The sequence below is a fragment of the Cebidichthys violaceus genome, unplaced genomic scaffold (genome assembly GCF_023349555.1).
Source record: "Cebidichthys violaceus isolate CVI_PGR_0920_01 unplaced genomic scaffold, fCebVio1.0.p SCAF_66, whole genome shotgun sequence".
NCBI lineage: Eukaryota > Metazoa > Chordata > Actinopteri > Perciformes > Stichaeidae > Cebidichthys > Cebidichthys violaceus.
The window spans coordinates 1,063,081-1,085,939 of record NW_027176883.1 but is presented as its reverse complement, the minus strand read 5'-3'; the positions used below and the strand labels follow the sequence as shown (position 1 = coordinate 1,085,939).

At 41.8% G+C, this 22,859-nt stretch overlaps 2 protein-coding genes across 7 annotated transcripts; both read left to right on the top strand.

The window, feature by feature from the left end:
- Window positions 1-405: 405 nt before the first annotated feature.
- Window positions 406-11,552, top strand: rasal3 (RAS protein activator like 3). 2 transcript variants are annotated; one of them, XM_068734702.1, is made up of 19 exons: window positions 406-1,227; window positions 3,183-3,310; window positions 3,506-3,584; window positions 4,697-4,764; window positions 4,866-4,951; window positions 5,509-5,638; window positions 5,771-5,869; window positions 5,950-6,624; window positions 6,724-6,868; window positions 6,961-7,105; window positions 7,233-7,469; window positions 7,571-7,772; window positions 8,227-8,318; window positions 8,424-8,537; window positions 9,130-9,316; window positions 9,569-9,679; window positions 10,055-10,245; window positions 10,583-10,667; window positions 11,169-11,552. In XM_068734702.1, the coding sequence occupies exons 1-19, from the start codon at window positions 612-614 to the stop codon at window positions 11,277-11,279; spliced, it is 3,501 nt and encodes a 1,166-aa protein (XP_068590803.1). In that variant the 5' UTR covers window positions 406-611; the 3' UTR covers window positions 11,280-11,552. The 2 variants fall into 2 exon arrangements, with proteins under 2 accessions (XP_068590803.1, XP_068590804.1); XM_068734703.1 differs by lacking the exons at window positions 406-1,227; window positions 3,183-3,310; window positions 3,506-3,584 and adding an exon at window positions 3,797-4,097.
- Window positions 11,553-12,537: 985 nt separating this feature from the next.
- Window positions 12,538-22,722, top strand: LOC137890582 (E3 ubiquitin/ISG15 ligase TRIM25-like). 5 transcript variants are annotated; one of them, XM_068734720.1, is made up of 13 exons: window positions 12,538-12,765; window positions 13,082-13,697; window positions 14,278-14,373; window positions 14,608-14,841; window positions 15,901-16,069; window positions 16,165-16,191; window positions 16,473-16,532; window positions 16,721-16,897; window positions 17,117-17,137; window positions 17,466-17,525; window positions 18,549-18,680; window positions 19,097-19,156; window positions 19,246-22,722. In XM_068734720.1, the coding sequence occupies exons 2-13, from the start codon at window positions 13,101-13,103 to the stop codon at window positions 19,776-19,778; spliced, it is 2,166 nt and encodes a 721-aa protein (XP_068590821.1). In that variant the 5' UTR covers window positions 12,538-12,765; window positions 13,082-13,100; the 3' UTR covers window positions 19,779-22,722. The 5 variants fall into 5 exon arrangements, with proteins under 5 accessions (XP_068590821.1, XP_068590820.1, XP_068590824.1 ...); XM_068734719.1 differs by having other exon boundaries at window positions 16,718-16,897; XM_068734723.1 differs by lacking the exon at window positions 16,165-16,191.
- Window positions 22,723-22,859: the final 137 nt, after the last annotated feature.

Here is a 22,859-nt window from a genome sequence, read left to right as displayed (position 1 = left end):
TTTAAAGTATTGATTTATCACATTTTTCAATGAATGATAGAAGACAGAGTACGGGTTAGAGATGAAGTTGCGTCCTCCTTCATTTAAATGAAGAATGAAAAACCACCCTTCTCATATTCATAGTGTATAACTGACTAAATGACTCAGGAAGAGACAGACAAGCAGGTTTCCTTTGAGGTAGAGTTGGAGCTGAACTATATATCAAATCACACTTAGAATACCTTAGACAAAAGCAGAACAGGAAGTGAGTAAGAAGAGAAGTATTAGGTGAAAACATAAAACAAAGAAAAAAAATGATTTCTCTGTGGCATTTCATGAGGAAGCAAATGCGCTGTGAGTGAGAGGAGCTGGGCGCTGCAGCAAAGCAACCCCAGACAGAGCAGCTAGTTGCATGTTGTTGCCGGATAACATTTGGCAACACAGGAAACGAGAGAAGCAGAGAGACAGAACTAGTGAAGGCACCGACTACTTTGACATCCTTAGCACTCACAACAGTCTCAAAGATAGCAGTGAATTAGAAGGGACACAGGTGAGGCATTTGAATTCTAATTTTTATTTTGATTGATGCGTCCTTGAGAGGAGAGACAAAACTTGAGTCTAAAAATCTAGAAATGGGCACTGAGGAGAAAGATTTAGAGCCTGCAGCTCAACAACCTCCTAAGGAGCAGGGATCACCAGAGAGGGAAAATGAATCGTCTGGGGAGCCTCCCCAAGGAAAAACTTCTGAGACCACCGACCCCCTCAACACGTACAAGTGGCATACCGGCTCAAAGGGAAAACTCAATGACTTGAAAGACGATGGAGAAGGAGGAGCAGCTTCCTCCGCATCTACAATCGATAAGAGTCAGAAAGCCTCCACCAACAAATGGAGCAAGATGCAGAACTGGCGCAAGGCCCTGAGCGAGGACCCTGGACATTCATCCAGTGGGAAGGGACATTCATCGGGTGGAGAGGGAGTCAAGCCGGATAAAGGCGCCAGAAAGAACCCCTTCAGAAGGGCCCTGTCCGAGCCTCCCGGGTCACTGTTCGCAGCCCTGTCCCCTTCCTCCAGCACAGCTCATGGAGCATCATCGTCAGCTGCTGCAGAGACCTCAGGGGTCTCCTCCACAGACCCTTCACAGAGAGGAGGCGGCGGGGCGCTCCTAAAAAAGTACCTGAGGACTGTGTCCCAGAAGCTCAAAAGGCCCAGGCTGCAGAGTCGGAACAGCACCCCAACATTACTGCAAGGTAACCCCAGTTTAGTCAAACTACATCAAATATATTGCTCGGTCTCCCAATTTCATGTTTAAGAGTATAGCGATGTGGTTGGAATGATTAATCTTGTGGTAAATACATCAAATTGTGTTAAAATATGAATCCCCAGATAATTGTTTAACAGTAAAATGGGCACCTCATGTGGTTAAAGCATGATTTCCTTTTACTGTATGTAGGATCAGTCAGTGCACACTTACAGTAGGTGGTGTATGCGGGCCTTTCTTCACAATGACGCATGATACATATAGTTGCTATACTGATATTATTTTGAAAATCTCTATTTAAAACCTTCAACCTTTCAAGCAAAAGAGCAGATCTCAAAAAAGCTAAAGGATATAAAAATCAAATCAAAAAAACGACCAGACATCATTGTGATGGTATCTTAAACAACATACCAATAGCTCAATTAGATATATATTTATAATATATATATATATATGTAAACTTAGTTTCCCTGTAAGTTCTGTGTGATGACGTCAAATCTGAGCCTGACGACTATCTGTAGTAACCTTAAGAATACATACCAGTATTCTCAACTAAATATTTGCAGACATGCAACAAATTGGATGTCAAAATCAGTGGCAATCAAGTGTCTGTTCATGCAAATGATCTGGACATTTTCTTCCCCTCTGAAAAAAGACTAAAGCTAGCAGACTAACAAAACCCAGACCTTCTTTCGGAGTTCTAGCAAACCCTCAAGTTGAACATGGCAAAGACCATGGCAAGTCCTCACTTTCCAAAAAAGGTCAAAACTGCTGATAAGTGACTCAGAAATATAGCTGTAAATGTAGAGCAGCAAACCAGTACCGATACTGAGCAAAATTTACAAACCACTCTCACAGGAAACTACCGCTATGCTGAGAAGGAACTCAAAGCTAAAGCATGACAGGCTTACCATTTAGATCCTGAGAGGGACATCACTGAATAAAATGTAATCAGATCTTGAACACGTTGCACTGTGTGGCACTGAGGTGTGTTCATTCTTTTACAAAAAAAGCATTCAAGAGTGTACAAAAAAAACAACAACATTGAAGCTACTACAAGGAACTTTTATTTTGTGTTGATTTTGGCAGTTCCTGTGGACGAAAGTGATGGTGTTTCCGAAACGCCTGAGTCCCTTTAGAGAACCTCTCATTTTACAGCAGCAGGGTCTGACAGTCTGCCCCTTGCAGTCCTGGTTCTGGCTCTGCCGTGCCTCCCTTTACTCCAGGGCGCCCAGCAATACAGCCTTGGTCTCCAGCAGCGTGGCGTCAGTTTACAACACAAACTAAGTACATCTTTGGGCCTCGGCTGACTGAAACCACAGAAACGATGAGATTTCAAAAAAGAGATTTCAATTGGATTATAAATATTGATAAACAAGGAGAAAATCTTTCATGCACATTATTTAAGGATCTATTATTGTTGCAGTTGTTTATTATCTATCTATTTTTGCATTTACTTTAAAAAAAGTAAAACATCATGCCAATTAAGCTTGTTGAAAATGAGAAAGGAGATTTAAACCTGAAGTGTCCTGCAAATACATGTTGAAGGTTGTGTACACTAAGGGAAAACTACAGAGGCACCACAGGATGTGAGTAGTTCATCCTGGTGTGTCATGAAAAGAGAGCGATAGCATCAGTAATGCCGGCAACTCCACAAATAGGAGTGGCCAAGTCCTGTGGGAGATACATGCCATCATGCCATAATTACCACCAAAAAAAAGCAAACAAGGGCCAGCGTGTGCCTGTAATTATGTCCATGCACTATTCACATTCATCATTTCACTATATAGCTGGTTCTGCAGAGTGTGAGATATCAGATGAGATTGTATAGTGTGGATAGGCCGCTTGCAACATCCAATTCTCTACAAGCTGCATAGTGAAAAATATCAATGTGTGTGTGTGTGTGTGTGTGTGTTTGTGTGTGCACGTCTGTTTGTGTGGCAGATTTGGAGGAGGTTGTACCCGCTGAACTCCCAAGACTACAATGGGCCCCGCTTCAGGAGCTGCCCTTGTGGGACATTAGCAATTGTACGCTTGAAGATGGACAAATTCTAATTCCTCCAGAGGAAGAGGTACCAACACACACGTACACGCCACTCACCAACTCCCCATAGTTCACTCAAATCCATTACATCTGCAGCAAAAAGGTGTCAGCACTACACTTCCAGTTAAGTGATCAAATATGTCTGTCTGTGTGTGTGTGTGTGTGTGTGTGTGTGTGTGTGTGTGTGTGTGTGTGTGTGTGTGTGTGTGTGTCTCTTTCTCAGCCAATGATGTGGACTCGAAACCGAGTCAGCAGCTGCCTGTCCAACCTCAGCATGCAGAACCTCATTGATATCGACACAGGTTAATATATTACACACACACACACACACACACACACACAATCAAGAACAAACGACACTAAGCCAAACCATAGAAAATTTGGACAAGTATGACCAACATAACAGCTACTGACATCACAGCAGCATTTTGTATAATTGTGCAGACAGTCACAGAGGAAATGGCTGAATGTTTATGCGTGCGAGTGACAAATTACTTCCTCTACGTTTTTTTGGGGAAGATAACATCTCATCTGGGTGTTCCAACACTCAAATGAAAGCTGGCAGTGAGAGTAAGGGCATAGTCAGTATCTGCTTTGCTTATGAAGAAGCTGCACTGTGGAAGTGACGGATCCTGTATTGTTTTTGGCTGGTTGGCTCGGTGTCCCCATCATCATGTTGATGAAGAGAGAAGGCCGATGTTAATGGACTGTTAAAAAAGGCCAGCACCACTTGAGATCAAAGTAACAAGACTGTGGAACAACTCCGGACTAAATGATGGGATTTAGACGCTGGATTGTTTGTGGTGGGGCTTTCGGTAAGGGAAAATCAGTCTGTCAGTACTCTACATTTTAAACTTCTACGTTCACATATTTGACTTTAAGATATATCTTTACCTTACAACTGAAGGGTTAAAAAAATGACACTGAAGAGAAAAATCAGGAGAAATCATGGCAGAATGTGATTTTCTAAACTTTAAATAGGTTTCAATAATGTCTTCTAGCGAAGTATACAAAATTAGTAAAGTTTAGATAGCTGCAGGGCCAGCTGAATACCACATCCTGTATGGCGTAATCTGAAGGTATTTGCTAATATTACAGCTTTTATTGAGAATTTAGTCTTTCTTCGGTAGATGTACAGAACTAAGTGCTGGCATTGGTGTTGGAGCAGAGACAACACAGAATTTTGAGGGGGGATTTCAAACCAATTAAACATTCTGTTTAGATATTTGAGGCCTGGAAATTATTCAAAGTATCGACCACAAATCCTGAGAGGAAAGAAACTATATTGCTACCTGTATAATTGGCTTTGGTTAAACTAACACAGGTTATTAAGAATATTGAAACAAACTGACATAGAAATTGCATTTTCAGTTCATTGTCAATATCAAAGAGTTAATTTCTTCCCGATACTCAGAATGTAGCCCTGATCATGTGGGGTCACCAGGTGGCCCTCGACCAAAGAATCAAGATGGCGGTGTGAGGGTGAGTATTGTACACAATAGAGATAACTGCTACCCCTGCATTTCCTGTTGACGTAATACATAATTGCCCTGATACACCACGCTTGCCTTCTTTGCCATTAGGCACTGATCAAGCGACGTCTCGAGAACAGGGCCAAGAGGAACAGCAACACCCAAATGAACCCTAAAGGACTAAACAAAGGAAGCAGGTAAAGTACACTGTAATATTTATGAAGGCAAATACAGTGCAGTCCATAAGCATACTTGAACATTCAACCATCCTTTGTTGCGTTGGCTCTGTACGCCAGAACATCAGATTTGACATGAAACCTTGAATATAAGATTTAAGTGCATATATAAAGTCTTGCTAAATGCTAACAATAGCATGCTAACATGCTCACAACGACAACGTTTACATGCTGATGTATAGGTACCATGTCAGTAGGCTACAACCTGTGGGGACCATGAATGTCTGTACAACATGGCATGGCAATCAATGTGATCTCTACAAGGCTTACACCAATGACTTGATTGTCGAAATTCTAATCTATCAAGAAATATATCATTCCATATGTATGTAACCTTTCATAGTACCTACATAGGTCTGTGAAAGTTCTTTCAAAGAGCTAGAGTCCCATGGGCACTAACAATGGGAAGTAAAAGGTGAAAGTAAATTGTATTACCCTTAAAAAATCATGTTATTTCACACTTCACATTTTTACTATTTCCATTTTGACTGACTTATTCAACTCTGATTATTTCTAAGGCACTATGGTTCCCGGGAGTCTGTGTCAATTCCAGTCAGTGCATTGGGGACTCTAGATCTGAGTGCAGACACCAGCACTGTCATCAGGCCGGTCCACAGCTCTATTTTGGGGGAAAAGTACTGCTTTGAGGTAAACTTTGACTTGTGCTTTCTGTCTAAGATACAGGCTACTCAAGGAGCATCACACAGTGCCCTCAATTGTGTAGAAAAAGACACTTTCTATCCCAGTAAGGCTAACAAGGTCCTCTTGGTTTCAATGCAGGTGATAAACTCTGAAAACACCCACTGCTTTGGATGCTCCTCAGCTGCCGAACGCGATCGATGGATTGAAGACCTGAGAAGGGCTGCCCAGCCCAACAAGGTAAGCCATTTGTTCCAATGCAATGTATCATGCTTAATCAAAATCCGAATAAAAAGAGTTCAATGCATCTCTGTTCACAGGATAACATTGAGCGCACAGAGAACTCCCTGAGTCTGTGGGTAAATGAAGCTAAGGATCTGCCACCCAAACGAAGTTATTACTGCGAGGTACACCTGGACGGGACCCTGTTCGCCCGCACCAGCAGCCAAGCTGTCGGCAAGCCGCCTAACCGCTCAAGCCTGGCAGGGGACAACTCAACTGGGTCTTCAGGAGGCCTGGGGGGCAGTGGAGGTGTGGCTGGAGGGTGTCAGTTATTCTGGGGGGAATTCTTTGAGCTAGACAACCTGCCGTGTGTTGCCCAAATCACCCTGCACCTCTTCCGAGAAGATGACCCCAAGAAAAAGCGTCACTCAAGAGATGAATCCAGCCTACACCCGCTGGGCAGTGTGGCCATACCTTTAGCTGAGATACAAGGGAGAACCTATCAGGAGAAGTGGTATCCCATTACTCCATACAAGGCCTCAGGCACAGTGGGGAACAAAGAACTGCTGGGTCCACAGGCTTCACTCCGCATCAAGGCCCGTTTTCAGAATTTGCAAGTTCTACCCATGGAGAAATACAAAGAGTTTGCTGAGTATGTCACGGTGGATTATGTGGAAATGTGCAGAAACCTGGAGCCACTTCTGAATGTGAAGGAGAAGGAAGAGCTGGCAGGAGCTCTGGTCCATGTACTGCAGAGCATTGGCAAAGCCAAGGTGGAGTCTCAAAGAAAATGCATTTAAGCTGATTTGAAAAAATACAACAAAAAGGAATAATCAGACATTTGTTTTCTAATCTAAATGTGTATGCTTCAGGAGTTCCTCCTTGATCTGGGCAGTGCAGAGGTGGAGCGTCTTGGAGAGAAGGAGGCATTGATCTTCAGAGAGAACACATTGGCCACTAAAGCCATAGATGAATACATGAAGCTGGTTGGCCAAAAGTACCTCATTGTCACACTAGGTAAGGAAGCTCAATGGTAAAAGTGGCTTCTTGTAATTGGTATTGATTGGTGCTTTGTATTCATCGAACTCTGTGCTGTCTTTTCACTACAGGAGACTTCATCACCCGTCTTTACGCCTCGGTGGAGAACTGGGAAGTTGACCCTCGTAAATGCCCGGCCTCTGAATTGTCAAACAACCAGAAGCACCTGATGGAAGCCTGTGAGGAGGTGGTGCAGAAGATAATTGAGACCCATGGGTGAGAGAAGATAACTCATCATAGAAAAAGACATGAAATAACAAACATTCAATGTTTAGGCTTGTGTTTGCGCTGAGGAAAAAGTCCAATTCACAAAGCTGATGCTTAATATGTTTCTTGCCTCCAGACCCTTTCCTGAAGAGTTAAACAAGATCTTCTCTAGCTGGGTGGAGCTGTGTGAAGACCAGGGCAGACCAGAGATTGGCCAGCGTCTCATCTCTGCTTCTCTCTTCCTTCGATTCTTATGCCCTGCTATTCTCAGTCCTTCTCTTTTTGGCCTGACACAGCCTTATCCAGAGCCAAACACCCTGCGTACCCTCACCTTAACTGCCAAAGTCATCCAGAATCTGGCCAACTTCACCCAGTGAGTGGCTTCTTATCTGCTACAAAATCTATAGAGAATGAAGAATCTACTTATTTTACCTTAAGTTGCTTAAGTAAATGAAATATTTTGTTCCGATTCAGGTTTGGAGAGAAGGAGGAGTACATGAGCTTTATGAACGAATTCCTGCAGCAGCACTGGGATGGAATGAGAGGTTTTCTTCAAACGGTGTCAAATCTAGACACAGAAATCCCAATGTCTTCCTTTGATGGCTATGTGGATCTGCCTCTACGCTTGGCTGTGCTCCATGGCCTTCTGGTAGACATCATCTATCAGAGGGACCAGGTAGGACAGAAAGGACATGAGTCCAGTTTGGTTGTTAGTTGTAAAGTTTTGTGTAACTCTTGCAGTATTTAACATTTATGTTTACATGAACTTCAAGCTTGCTTATGATTGGACCAGTAGTCTGTTCTGCATAATGTATAGTTGTCAGTGTCCATGAGTCAATTTGGGGACTCACAGAACAAGTCTCCAATTGCCTGCTTACACCTGATAGTAAAACTGTGATCTGTATCCAGATCCTATTTGGATAAAGAGCTGGACATTTGTGTTTCATTTCAATCTGCCAGCCTAGCTCCAGATGTAGTCAGTCTTAATTGATTACATCTTGATGGATGTTTTCATGTACAGCTTGCTTTAATAGCATTTTTCTTATCAACACAAAGCACCAAGGTACTGGTACTAAAGGTACTAAATAGTGCCTCAATGGGGCCTAACATGCAGCTTGTTTCTCCCTCAGGACACCATTGAAAAGCTGCACCCTCTGCCTTCGATTCTGAATCAGATTACAGAGTCACTTGGCCCAGAAGCACATCGGATCATAATTAGCAGGTATGTTGAAGGCCTATATCATATTTGACTTCTCATCAACTTGCAATGTATTAGGGACTTGAATATGAAGTTGTTACATGTTACTTAGCTGGCTCTTTCTTGCAGCCAAATGGGACAAGCCAAGCCAATGTACGTTCCTCCTAAAGACTTGGCCAAGTACAGCCCTCACCAATCATCCCTCCAGCAGCTTCCTGTGGACTCCAAAAGCCTACGAGATGGGTATGATAGTTGTATGTTACTGGGTTCATCCAATATTGCTTTTAAGATGTCAATAACTATAAAGGTCATTTCTGACTGCCCCTTAATTTATTTTTTTTACCAATGATCTATCCACTCATCCATTTCAGTTCTGCCACAGTTTTTGCCAGAGCATTTGAGTTATTGATTGCTGTCGGGATGCAATAAAACTGTAAACAAATAGAACAAAAATGTTTTAAGAGGCTCTTCAGACAGGCCAGTATAACAGTCACCTTGGACACAAATACAAGTGATTACAATTTTAAATTAGATCTTTTTCATCCCAAACCATACCATTAAACATTTAGAATATCATATGCACCATGTACAAAAAGAAGTACCGTTTCACTATGTTTACTGCAATAAGTGTGTGTAAGTGAAATGCTTCTGTCATATTATCAGTAGTCAACAATGACTTGCAGGTATCCTTTGATCAATTCGGGGTATGTAAATACACATAGTGTAAAGTACAGATGTACGATGCTAAAATTATATGCAGAAAATTTCCAAAAGTCATCATTTGATGTAAGGCACTTAAATAAGTGATATATTTATTCATTCATTACTTCAACAGGGATGGAAGGACTCGTAGGAGTATGAGAGAGAGGAAGCCAGTCACCAGAACCCAGAGTGCTCCACATAGACGTCCTGGTCAAGCAAAACATACCTTGAAGAGGCAGACAAGTTCTGAAACTCTGCCGACAGCTGACAATGAGCAAGAGATGGAGACCAACCAACCACTTATCTCATCACCAAATACTGTGAGTAAAAAGAGGAACTGTCAGCTTAGTTCGGCTATTTTGGCGACTGAGCTCAGCGGGTCATGTGCTCATGTCACAGGTGCAAAGACTGCTGGACATACCTAACATTTTACTAGTTGACTATTTTGAAATATTGCATTTTCAATCAGTAGTAATCACCATATTCTTGACATGTATGTAGGGACTGAGATAGTGTGACTTTGTGTGGTTAATTAGAAGGAATCAAGTAGACAATCTCTGCTCTTGTTTCAGAATGGCAGTATGAAACGTGCACCTGCACCAGTTCCATGGATCAAGGTCAGCCAAAACAGGGAGTCAAGAGAGATGAAGCCTGAAAATGAGCACTTCAACTTACTTGATAGGGTATGTCAACCTGATTCTGTACAGTGAAAGATCTCATTATTACATTTCATGAAATGCACAGGGTCAGGAACCTGCTGACCTGGTGGGGCCTTTCTGTGTGGAGTTTTGCATGTTGTCCTAGTGCCTGCGTAAGTTTTCTGCAGGTGCTCCAAAAACATGCAGCTTAGGTTAATTGGTGACTCTATAATGCCTGTATGTGTGAATGTGAGCGTGAGTGGCTGTCAGGCCTGTGACTCACTGGCGACTCGTCCAGGGTGTACCCAACCTCTCGCCCAATGTCAGCCGTGATCGGCCCCCATGACCCTCTAAAGGATAAGCAGGTATAGCTAATGGAATGGAATTTCATAAAATGTAAAATTGTCATTCACATCCCAGCACGCTCAAGAGCTATCAGAGCTCCGTCTGGGGATAGAGCAGGTGACAGAGCGTGAGCTGGACATGGCAAAGCGCCTGGAGGACTTCATCATCCAAAGCCAGGACCAGAATGCAATGCTGCAGATTGAGGTGACCGAGATCCGGAATCAGCTGGCTGTTCGAGAGGAGCAGCTCGCCAGCGCCACCTTCAGGTAAAACAGTAGAGCTCAAACGTAATGTGCATGTTGCGTTTGTCAGCAAGTTTTCTAGTTGTTTATATTTAAAAAGTTTAAAATACATTTAATTTTTCCTGCGTTTTGTGTTTGTATCATGAATATGTGTATTCAGTCTGCATATACTGTATTCCACACTTTATAACTTTAATTAGTCTCATAAAGATTAATGAAGCTGTTAATACTTCAATTGGACCGAGTGTAGAACGCTGTAGGCTAGGCTGTGTTCTAACTGTTATTATTAATTAGCTGTAAAATATTAGATGGTTCCATATCATTTTGGTGTTTATATGAACGTGTCTTCTATCTGTCGCAGACTCGGTGTGATTGAGGAGGAGAGGGAGGAAGATGAGCGGAAGCTAAGTGTTGCCATTGCAGCGGCCGAGAGAATGAACGTACTGGTAAGAAGAAGGAAAAATCTGATTTTCAAGCTTCATTAGTTCATCTCATAAGTTCACTTTTGTATCTATTCATCCACATGTCAGTCAAAACTGCACTGAACTTTGTATAACTATAAAACACTGTAGTGCACAGTTCATTGCTAAACACAGGCTAACTTGTAACTACTGAGTTCAATTTGTTACATTCTGCAGCTTCAAGGTGAAAAGCATTCATTCCAAGTGTTTTTGCAGTATATTTGCACTATTTTTGTGATTCAATGCTAATTTTGAGTCAGTCCTTAAATCAAAGTTAAATACATGTGAGAATGAGTGTGTTTGCTGCCCTTTTAAACCTGCAGTTGAATAAATAATGAGCTGTTATCAATTCTCATTTAATGCACCTTTTCCATAATATTAAGTATTGTGGGGAGAAACCCTTCTTTGATAGTATACAGTGGTTGAATTGCATACACGAGTGACCGGATGAATACATATTGATGTCTGTTTTCTATGTGCTCACAGGAGGAGCAGTTTGCAGACCTGCTGAAGGACCTTCACCAGCTCACTGAGGCCAACAACAGTGGCCAAAATAAAACACAGCATCCGGAAAAGCCACACATCAACAGCAACTGAACTCAATAAAAAGATTAAAGCTGCAGTATCACAGTTTTGTGTAAATACATACATAGAGTTCATGTGGAAGTAATTTCCTGAAGTCACAGGTCTCTTGATCACGTGTAGGTTTATTTTAAGAACATATTTAGAATGTATTTGAGTGAGCAAAACTCTGACTGAGGTGAACATAAAACCTACATGATTTGTCTGCATTTCAGCTTTCACTGTATCCCGGCTGCAGATATGTGACTTGTAAACTTTTCTGATAAATAAAAGAAATACTCAAGAGTTTCTTTCAGAACATTCTATGCACGCGCACACACACACACACACACACACACACACACACTGCAGTTCATGGTCAGCCTCCTAAATCACAGGGTGCCTTATTCTGCAGTTGCAGTAAAAGAATAGTTTAAGATTTAAGATTGGCATTTCACACACTTTTACTGTTTCTTTAATATTTATTTACCAATAAATCCAGTTCAATTCAATTGCATCAATTCAATTTACATACATTTTCAATTTAACTACAGTACATCTGTTTCATCAATACAATTCAAATGAAGTGCATACAATTTAGTTCAGCTCAATTAAATTATATTAAATAGATTGATACAGTCTATTCAAAATTTCTATTCAATTCAGTAACTACATCTGTGACATCAATTATTACATTGTACATCCATCATTAGGCAACTGCATCATAAATCCCAAAAAATAAAATGAAACTAATGAAGTAAAATCATTACAAATAATAACATACATAACAACTCAATAATCCTTTTTAAAGTCGGATATTCTGGTGGGGTGTACAGGATCTCAAGACTAGAGTCCTCTTTGGATTGGTGCTCGTCCTGGAACACATTTATTCACGTTTAAAACTGAAGTGGTCTATATATTGTATAGTTGTGACATCACAATCGTACAGAAATCCAGACACTTCGTTTAAAGGCAAAGTTTCTGAATACGGGCTGTGTATATGTAGCTTTTTGAGCATTTTACAGTACTGTAATAGAGGTTAACATCCATTAAAGGTTAGGTAAAATGTCCTTTTAAGTGTATGTATATGCAATTATAATTATAAACAGTTGGATTAAAAAGCTAACATTTTTGTACATCCTTACCATATAGCATTACCATTTGACCTGTTTTTTTTCAAATCAATCCAAACATTCTTTTTGATCCATTCATACAGACTTACTCTTTACTTTTGTTTCTGGCACATGCTCATTACACAAAGCAACACTGGGCATGCGCGAATTGGGGGCGATGACATAGTAGTTTTCCCAACGCTCCTCCGTCGTCCACAGAGTTACACAGTTTAAGTAGTGAGCGTTTTAAAAGATGTCCGTGTTAGTGAGGTAAAAACTCCGTTTGCGTGTGGACGAGTAGAGGAAAGTCTCCGTTAAAATACGGTATTTATATCGTAAAAGTAAAAGTATAAGTACAGGTTAGACAGGACCGCCGCACAACGTCACAGCTGTACACCTGAGGACTCAAGGTACTGTGGGATATGAACATACTGTATATTATACACTGTATATTATTTCGAGTGTCTAGGTAAATACATACTATGTAAATGTAAACTTGACTGCCGAACTCGGCGTCGCGCTGAATGTCCGAACCTCGTTTTAAGATTAACATTTTACACGAACAAAGTCATTTAACACTGTTATTATAGTTTGTTGAAATATAAAATGTGATATTGCTAACATAATACGCCAAACATTAAGAATAAATGTTTCTTTCGAAACGAGTAGCTCTTTACTTTCGTTTTCATGACGTTGACGCGTTAAGTTTCGTTTCTGCCCTCGCAGCCTCTCGTGACGCTTCATCATGGCCGAAATGGACGCGAGTCAGTTTTCTCTGATTAGTCTGGAGGATGAGCTGACCTGCAGCATCTGTCTGAGTACCTTTGACTGTCCGGTGACCATCCCCTGCGGACACAACTTCTGCCAGGACTGCCTCCTCGCCACCTGGAAGGACTCCTACAGCTGTCCTCAGTGTCGGACCCACTTCCCCACCAAACCGGAGCTGAAGAAAAACACGGTCCTCAGCACCGTGGCGGAGACCTTCAGCTTGAGGACGAGCAAGAGCGAGGCCAGCCTGACAGCAGAGGAGAGCAAAGGCGAGAAAGAGGACGTCATACGTTGTGATACATGTATGGAAGCAGAAGCGTCTCAGACCTGCCTGACCTGCATGGCCTCTTTCTGCGAGGAGCACCTGCGGCCTCACCGGGAAAACCCGACCTATAGGCTCCACCAGCTGGGTCAGCCCCTCAGGGACCTGTCGGAGCGGATCTGTCCGGACCACCACAAGCTGATGGAGCTTTTCTGCAGCCAACACAGCCGTCCTATCTGCAGCCTCTGCCTCCAGCAGGTGCACAAAGGCTGCTCCTTCATATCCCCCGAGGAGCAGAGGAACCTGAAAGAGGTGTGTGTGTGTGTGTGTGTGTGTGTGTGTGTGTGTGTGTGTGTGTGTGTACTTGTACATCTATCTTTGTGAGGACTAATTGTGAGTTTTCAACCTTCAGAGGGAGGACTGTGTAGAACGTGAGGACATTTAGCAGCTAGCCTGGCTCTGTCCATATGTACAAGATATAATCATTTAATTAGTGAGCGCTGGAGGTGCTGATAGGCAGATTAGTTGTACCTTTGGACAGAGCCAGGCTGGCTGTTTCTCTATGTTTTCTGTCTTTGTGCTAAGCTAAGTTAGCTGCTGGCTCCCTCTACACTTACTGTAACGTTACAGACATGGGAGTGATATCAATCTTCCCATCAAACTCTCTCTAAAACAAACTTAGTGGACAATAAATGGACAATAAGAGGGACATCTATTACTAAGGTCTTAGGCATTCAGGACTATTGCAGTAGGTGTCCAGTCCTTTTTAAACTGAAGTTAGAGCTTCACCCAATAATGGGTCTTTGAAAGACAGTGCTCTGTGTAAAGTGAATCCTGATTGTTTTGAGCTCTGTGTCTCTGTCTGTCATCTGTCGTCTTTCTCCGTTTGTAGACCGACCTGATGGGCAAGTTGGGTTTGCTGGATGGGAAGATTACGAAGAATGAGAATGTTGTAATTCAAATCGGTGTCATGCAGGACAAGCTAAAGGTAACCCTCAACAGTTAACACTCACTGTTTCATTCACTGGCACAAATAGTGCCTTTTAAAGAAGAAGAAGCTTGAATAAAGAAACAGATTAATAAGAGATTCAAGTTTATTTGTAATCCATAACACTGAGTTTTTGTGTTGTAAGGTATTTCTGCTTTATTTGTCTACGCCCTGTGTTTACCTGTCCTGTGACCTGCTGATCTATTTATGGATCCTCTCATGATTGTCCCCAAGGACTCAGCGACCAACAGGAAGAAGGCCTTGGCAGCCGAGTATCAGCAGATGCGGGACATGTTGGCACGAGACGAGCGTGAAGCTCTGAATGCAGTGGACTGCGAGCTGGAGGGTGGTCAGACTAAACTCAAGCGTCTCGCGAAGAAGCTCACAGAGAACGTTGACAGTATGAGCAAAGCCAGAGAAGAGATCCACAGTCTGCTGAGTCAGTCCCAAACTCTGGCCTTCCTTCAGGTGAGACAACTGTGATCATCAACAAAATCTGACTTTCATAGTTTTAAATGTAAAGCTTCACAGCATGCTTTGTCAACGACTTAAAGGACATTTTGTTGTATGCAACACTTATTCACACATGATCGATTCAAATGTACAGGAGACAGGATGGCCCAATTCCACGTCGGCCCCTAACCCTTCTCCCTACCTACTTCTAAACCGTTTGCGTTAGCATGGAGGGTCCGACATATTAAGTGTCATCCCAAATCAATTAGCAGGGAATTATGGATTATAAAATCCTCCAACAGTGAGTCGGCCTCAATGCTGCCCCTACTGATCACGTCATTAAACACGCTCTGTATAACTGTAGTTCCTTGTGACTACCTGTACAAGTATTTACTAAAACTAATCAAACTAAAATAGACATGTAAAGGTGCAATATAAGGAACTGGGAGCATTTTTATTGCCTTTCAATGTCTCTCAACATAAGCCAGCAACTCACGGCTAACGATGCTAACAGCACAAACATGCTGACAGAGCTAACGGTGTTTGCGTCAGGGGGAACCGGATCTTCCGCGATGACGCTGTAACCTTCGTAGGAAAGCATTGCAGCTCGGCAGCTGTGAGCTGTGGGCTCGCTCACATGCACGCTCACATGCACTGAGGTTATGTAAACAAAGCAAGGAGAAGCTCGGCTAACAAACACACACAGAGGGAGAGCGACTTTAGACTTCAGTTAGACATTACTTCACTATGTCCTCACATCGCAAATAGTTGTTTGCTGCTATATTAATGCTCTGAATATTGTATATTGCACCTTTTTAATAGTTAACCTTCTCTAGTTATAGTAGATGTGTGGGATGTAGGGTCCGGGTTGAGATTGTGCCAATGACTGAAGAGAAACACAGGAATATGTTAGATGTTGTTGGTTTCAACCATCACACTGCAATCTGACAACTTAATTCTTCATTCCAATGATATTTACTACAGTACCTTATATTATAGTATAGCTTTATCTCAACTGTTTTAAACAAAACCATGTTCCATCAACAAAACAACAAAGTGTTTCTCTATTCTCAGGCTTCATTTAACCTGCCCCCAGCTGTCAACTTTGAACCTTACACCCCTCAAATCACCCTGGACTCCAAGAAGGTGGCGGCAACACAGGCCTTTTCTGCTCTCCTGAAGGAGCATCTGACAGAGGTCTTTAAACAGCCTGTTGAGGCCAGACCACTCATACTTAAACCAGGTGAATGTGCAGATACATTTTTAGCGGGAGATTTTACTCCCACTAAATGTATTATGAATTTATAATGAAGCCAATCTTGTACAATTGTGTTGCAGGACTTAACACTGACATTGTTGCATCTGGTGAGTTTGTGTCGTGAGAGATACTGGAGATTAATTGTTGACTTTTTTAACGTTGTTGTAGTGGTGGGGGGGCAACTGGGACTGACTGGGGCAGCTGTGGCTCAGCAGGTAGATCGTTCACTAAATGCAGGGTTGTTCACGCATGGTAATGTCTTTGAGCGGGACACCCAAATGTCTCCACATTGGTAGCATTGTAGCTTACTGTGACAGTGTGAATGGCATGAGAGATGAGAGGCAAATTGAAAAGCGCTATATGAATGCAGTCCATTTACCATTCACAGATGCAGTTACAGGCTCAGCAACCGCAAGTTCTGGAAGTACTGGATCTCAGCCAGAATCTGGTATATTCATCTCTACCGATAATAAAATATCTGCCCACGTGTATGATAAACATTCACACACACACACACACACGTGTCTGCACACCTTTGAGGTCGCAGAACAAACTGCTACATTTATGAAGTTTTGATAAAATACCTTCATACATCTGACAAAATGTCTTATGGTTTCACCTCGTCTGTTTCAGAAGTAACCAAGCCTCCAAAGCAGAGAAAGCCCAGGTCCCACAGTCCAGGTCGTCCACCCATCCAGCCACTATTCCACCCAGTTCGTCTGCCTACCTATATGGAGCATGCAGGCTGGAATCCACCTCAGCATCCACCAGGCGCCTTTATGGGTCATCCTTTTATGGCAGGATATAGGACAAGTAAGATACAAATATACAATCATACTCACAATGGGCTGACAGCAACACAGAGTGCACCGATCTGCACTGTGTTTGTATCACTTTTCTACTAAAAACGTACGCCACCAGAATCATTTGGAAGATACTGGTGTAGGTAAATTCATCAGTGGGAAATTTTACAGTTCAAGATGCATTTAGAAAGCATAGTGAAGCCAATTATGTCCAATTATTTTGTTGCAGATATTAACACTGGCATTCTTGGTGAGTTGGCTTATGGTGGAATCCGAAATCAAAATACCACTATTCTTATTTGATCTTAAAATCTTCCTTAAAATTGATGCTGTGTTGTGTGGTGGTTGGGGTAACTGTTTTAAGTCATTGCTATTATTAAAAGACTAATTTAATGAACCTGTGACATGTTCTCAGGAGCTTATAAGGGGCTTGTACCTGTTAGCTGGTCATCTGGTATGTTCATCTGTCAACACAGATGCTTTAGGATATGAGTCAAATAAAACTGAAACGCATTGTACGAGATATGACGGTTAAAGGATGCCATCTTTTGCCTATTTCTTTATGTTTATTATCTCAGAGCCACAATGGACAGGTCCAGGTCCCCAACCCAAATCAGGTCCAAAGAAGAAACCTCAAAGTGAGTAAATGTATTTATTATCACACTAATGTTAGGTACATCTAGCGGAAACTAATGCATTCTTATTAGAGAAGGGACTGATACGATATTGGTATCAAGGGTTGTACTATAAACACGCATTACAGATGCGTCATCAGTCGCTCAAACATAATGTGCGCATATGAACTCTTACACATTCTTTTGCTTTCTCATCTTTCTTTTATTACAAACATTCATTAGAAAACCGTATGAAGGAGATTGTATATATATTGTATCAAAATCGACTTACTAGTATTTGATAATGCATTTGTCACATTTCAAGACTAACAGTTTTGGACCCAAGCACAGATAGGAATAAAGACTTACTAGCTGAAAGTCCACAGGTGGGCAGGAAACAAATCTACAAAGGCCAGTCACAAGAACATCAACTAGAAACTAAAGACACTACTAACACACTGCTCACTAGGAGCAACGACAAACTGACTGACACAGGAATACAGGAATACAGGTGGAACAAGTCAGGGCGGGACAGACAATCACAAAGGCAGGAAAAGACAAAAGGCAGGAAGTGAAACCAGAGAGGACTCATAAAATGATTATCTCAAAAATAAACATGAAGCACTAAACATGATAAACGAATGAATCGAATGAAGGAGCAAACAATAAGTTGCCATGAAGGCTACTTACTCTACAAGTAAAATAAATGTCTTTGGAATACATTTAAATTAAATGCAAAATTGCAATGTCATGCAAAAAGAGCTCTGATATAAGAATTGTAGCATTATCTGCACATATTCAAATTCAGGTATCCGATCGGAACTGGAAAAAAAAGCAGTGCAATATACTGAGACATGTTTTTAATATTTTGTCCACCCCACTAATATCAATGAGGGAAGTTTGGTAGTGCGTTACTGCTTCTACCTGCTCGTTGTTTGGTGTAAGAACTCGTGTGTTTTAATTAACGCATGTTGATTGAACTTAACAGCTTCTCAAAATGATCACTGCAGCTACATAACAAACGTACTATGTTTTTTATCTTATCAGAACAAAAACCTCCCCAGGCCACAGAAGACAATATGGGGAAAAGGAACCAGTCAATGGAGGACCTTTTGGCGTTTGATGGGAAAGACAAACCCAAGGGCTGTACCCCTGCAGATAAATCCAACGAGACACCAGGTAGACACCATCCATTAAGTACTCACCGATTTAGTATTGCTACATTGTCAACTCATGGTGGTGAAAATAATTATATATATATATATATATATACAGTATATATATCAAAACTGATGCTGCAGAACCAGCCATATCATCTTCTTTATTCCATACATTATTTTTCCTTGTCAAAACCTGGCACCTAAATTACCCACAATACACTCCACACCCCCGGATTTTTGTTCCAGCTGTGGTTTTCACTTGAGTCAATTTATCAGACTTCATGCAGCTCTCTCTGGAGCCACATGAGGCTTTATAAAACTTCTTTTTGGACATATGCTGTAAACAGACTTTAATGTGAAAGCTCTGCGTCTTTAACGCTTTTACTCGTTATCCCTGAGCCCGATTACAAACTCATTCTTTATCTTTTGTTGTAGAAACGTCGGACGTTTCCCCGAACATAACATCGGCTGAAAAAAGATCCGAACTTCTGAAATGTAAGTGAACAAGTGTGTCAGGTGTCCTCCTGCGTTAGTAGCAACGTGTTTGTTATTTGAATGGTCTTTGTTTTTCCTGTCCTTCCCAGATGGTACGGTGCTCACTCTGGACCGAAAGACGGCCCACAAACGCATCGCGCTGAGCGAGGGCTTCACCAAGGCGACTGTGTCGGATGAACACACAGACTACCCCGACTGCCCCGAACGCTTCGCCGTCTGCTCCCAGGTGCTAGCCTCCAAGGGTTTCTCTCAAGGACGCCACTACTGGGAAGTCAAACTGAGCAGCAACAACTTCATTGGCGTCGGCTTGGCTTACAGCAGCATTGACCGCAAAGGTCCCACCAGTCGACTGGGCCGCAACGCCCAGTCCTGGTGTGTCGAGTGGTTTAACGTCAAGCTGTCGGCTTGGTATAACAGCAGCGAGACCGTGCTGGTCAATCCCAATCCAAAGCGCATAGGCGTGCTGTTGGATTGTGAGGAGGGCACTGCTACGTTCTATAACGTGGCAGACAGGGCATATCCCTTCCACTCCTTTGTGTTCCCCTTTGCTGAAGCCGTGTATCCAGCTTTCTGGATTTTCTCGAGTGGCTCGACCGCTTCTTTGTGCAAGCTGCAGGCATGATGCACATTGATGGCACATGCAGGCACACACACACACACACACACATATATATACACAGTCAGCTCTTTGTCGTAATCGCGTTCATTAATAAATGAAAGAAATACTTTGCTAGTTGTATCTATAAACCCAGTCTTTATTTTTCATATCAAGAGGCTGGCCGGCTGTACAGTTGCAACTGAATTTGCGATGTTGGAATGAGTCCGGTCAAATAATGATAATCCACACTATTGGTGATTACTGCTGAGTGCCATTCTGTTTGCTCTGCTTCAAACCAAGAAAATGAAGGAATAGATAGTTGAGGGTATTCTGCCCAGTCGAAGATTATCCACAGACGGCTTGAAGCATCTCACCTGAAATAGATGTCAAGAATGAATGGCATGTCATAGCTAAGTCGTTAGCTGTTGTCGTTAGTTCTGCTGCTGCATTTGTAGTTATGTGACTCAAAAAAATCAAGTTGGCTTTTCAAAACACAGGGAAAGCAATAGACAAAATGTTTTCCAGTCTATGAACTGCATGTTAAAGGATTAGGACGCACTTATGTGTCCCAATTACTTCATAATAAGTATTTAAAAACAAGATTAAAATTTTTTGTTTTTAAAGCTTATACTGCATTCAGATGGAATACAAACATAATTCTGTGTTTGATGGCAAAAGATGAGCAGGATGAATTATCTTCCCATTTTCTTTATTTTTTATTTCAATGAACGTAATTGAAACAGATACAAAAATGAAAGACAAGGTAATAAAGGCAGGTGTGCTGTCAGCCAGGTGCCTTGATGGGATGAAGCTGGGAGGAGTGGTTGCTGGGTTTCCTTCTGTTGGCTTCAATGTTCAGAGATTTGATCTACTTCCTCCTCTTCTGGGATTATAACACACATAACGCACACTGTGCACTAACCGTACAGTACATGAATGTGTGCGCTAGTGCGCATCCTGTATTGTAAATGTGACTGGATAAAGAAGTGAATTAATGACGTCACTCTCCAGCATATGTCAGTACAGCGATATCCTGTTACGTCTGCATGTGAAAAGCGATTGTTTCGGAGTGCACTGGAGCGTTGCTCTTAACGTTATAAGGCTGGGTGATGTGGCGAAAATGTTATCAAGATTCTTTTTTCATATATCAGGATATGAATAATTTCTTGTGACCCTAAAGATTTCGTATATATTCCTATCCGACTTTTGGTACCAAACAATACTTAACTAACCATGTTAACATGGTATAGAAATATAATATGAGTACAACAGACATTGAACTGTTTTTCGTGGTCATTAAACAAATTTAGTACATTAGTACAAAACAAGCTAGCTAACTAGCGTACAGCTAGCTATACGCTAGTTAGCTAGCTAGCCAATTCCTCCGTGCTTTAATGCTACGCTGGTGACAGAAAATGAACCAAACAAAGTTGTCACTTCATCTGGTGACAGCAATGTGCTGCGCTATTAATAGAGTGTGTGGACCAAGCATTACGTTGTTCAATTTAGCTCATTTAATCAGGCTCTTGTAGCGTTACTGCTCATTTTAGCCATTACTGTGAAACCTCACGTCTAACCATTAGTGGAGACCAGAGCAACGGTCACTATGGCAACGGGACACATAAAAATGGCTTCCGCTCTGACGGAAATATCTATTCTACTGCTATTTTTATTTCTGCGAGTGTACCCGACGGGACAAAGTATTAAAACTTTGTCAAGATAAGCGCATATATCGTTCACATCAACTAGCCCTGTATCGTCACTTCCTCAACTTTCTGACTGATTTGGCCGATGAGAAGTCATATAGACTGTTTTCATCAAGTCCGGGCGGTCTCTCTTATTCTTCTTGGGGAGAGAAGGATAACATGCAGCAAATTGTCCTTGGGCCAAATATGAACCCGGGATGTGATGCTTGCATGGTGTGGCCCATGGAAATAAAATGTTACAAAAAGATGTTGACATCTTTGATGGGCACATTAAACCAACAAGCCATTAGACTGCTCTGTTGGCTTTTTCGTAAAGTGGTGGAGGGTAGTTGGATATATAGATTCATGGTGATTATTTGTTGGGTGATACAAAGTTCACCCTGGCTTGTAAGATGACGTTCCATCACGATCGTGCTATATCTTGCGAGTGCTAAAAGGTGTGAAACGACAAACTGTATGGGTGTCGAGCAGCAGAGCTCTGTCTGCGCAACATACCGTATATTAACAGTGAAGCTGTTTGAATATAGTTTGATTTGTTCCAACTCACCTCGCTGCATTTAAGGGGTTCAGACGACACTGTAGTCCGGAGGGACTTTACTGACAGCCTGGTGACGGTTCAGACATATTGACTGCTGCGCCGCTTTCATCAGTTAACTGTTGGTCACGTTTAAAGATCTCTGGGAGGCATTTCAGGCAATGCACTTCAAGTACAACCTTTATTCTTAGGTTGCATGAGAATATTTGAAGGTACGGTACATCACTGCATGTAAAGTCTGAACCGGAATAGTGAAATCTGCTGTTTTCACTATTTATTAACACATTAGTGGTTTGGGACACATGTTTACCACAATGAGTGTTGACACTGGTTTTGCTCCTACCACCAAGCTTTAACAAGCATAACGGGCATGTCTATGCTTAGCAGATTAAAGAAGTTAAAGTTTATTTCATGCGACGTGTGACTTTATTGCGTCTGCCTTCTCGTTTGAGCTCGTGATATGTACGGTAGATCATTCACAGACTCCAGCGGCTTGCAGATCAATATGTATGTTTGCTGATCCTCAACTGAAATAAAGTTAATTGTTTTTTTGCATTCACTATTTTCAAAAATCCATCCTGTACAGTGGATTTTACCCAAACTGCACGCTGTATAACGTTAACTTCTGACCAACCTTTGTGTAATGATTCATGCTTGGTGGCTGTTTTCAGTGTCTAAGTTAATTTGTATTGAACCAATCATTAATAAAAGATGTTTCTCTCTCTGACACTCGTCTTTTTTTCTTTTTAAGAAGCCACAGGTGGTCCAACGCTTTAACCTTTTAACTCGTCTGTCTCATGTTAAAATCCATATCAACCCCCATCTCCGTCTCATTCAGATCTGGGTCCCTCCCAATGCTCCTGG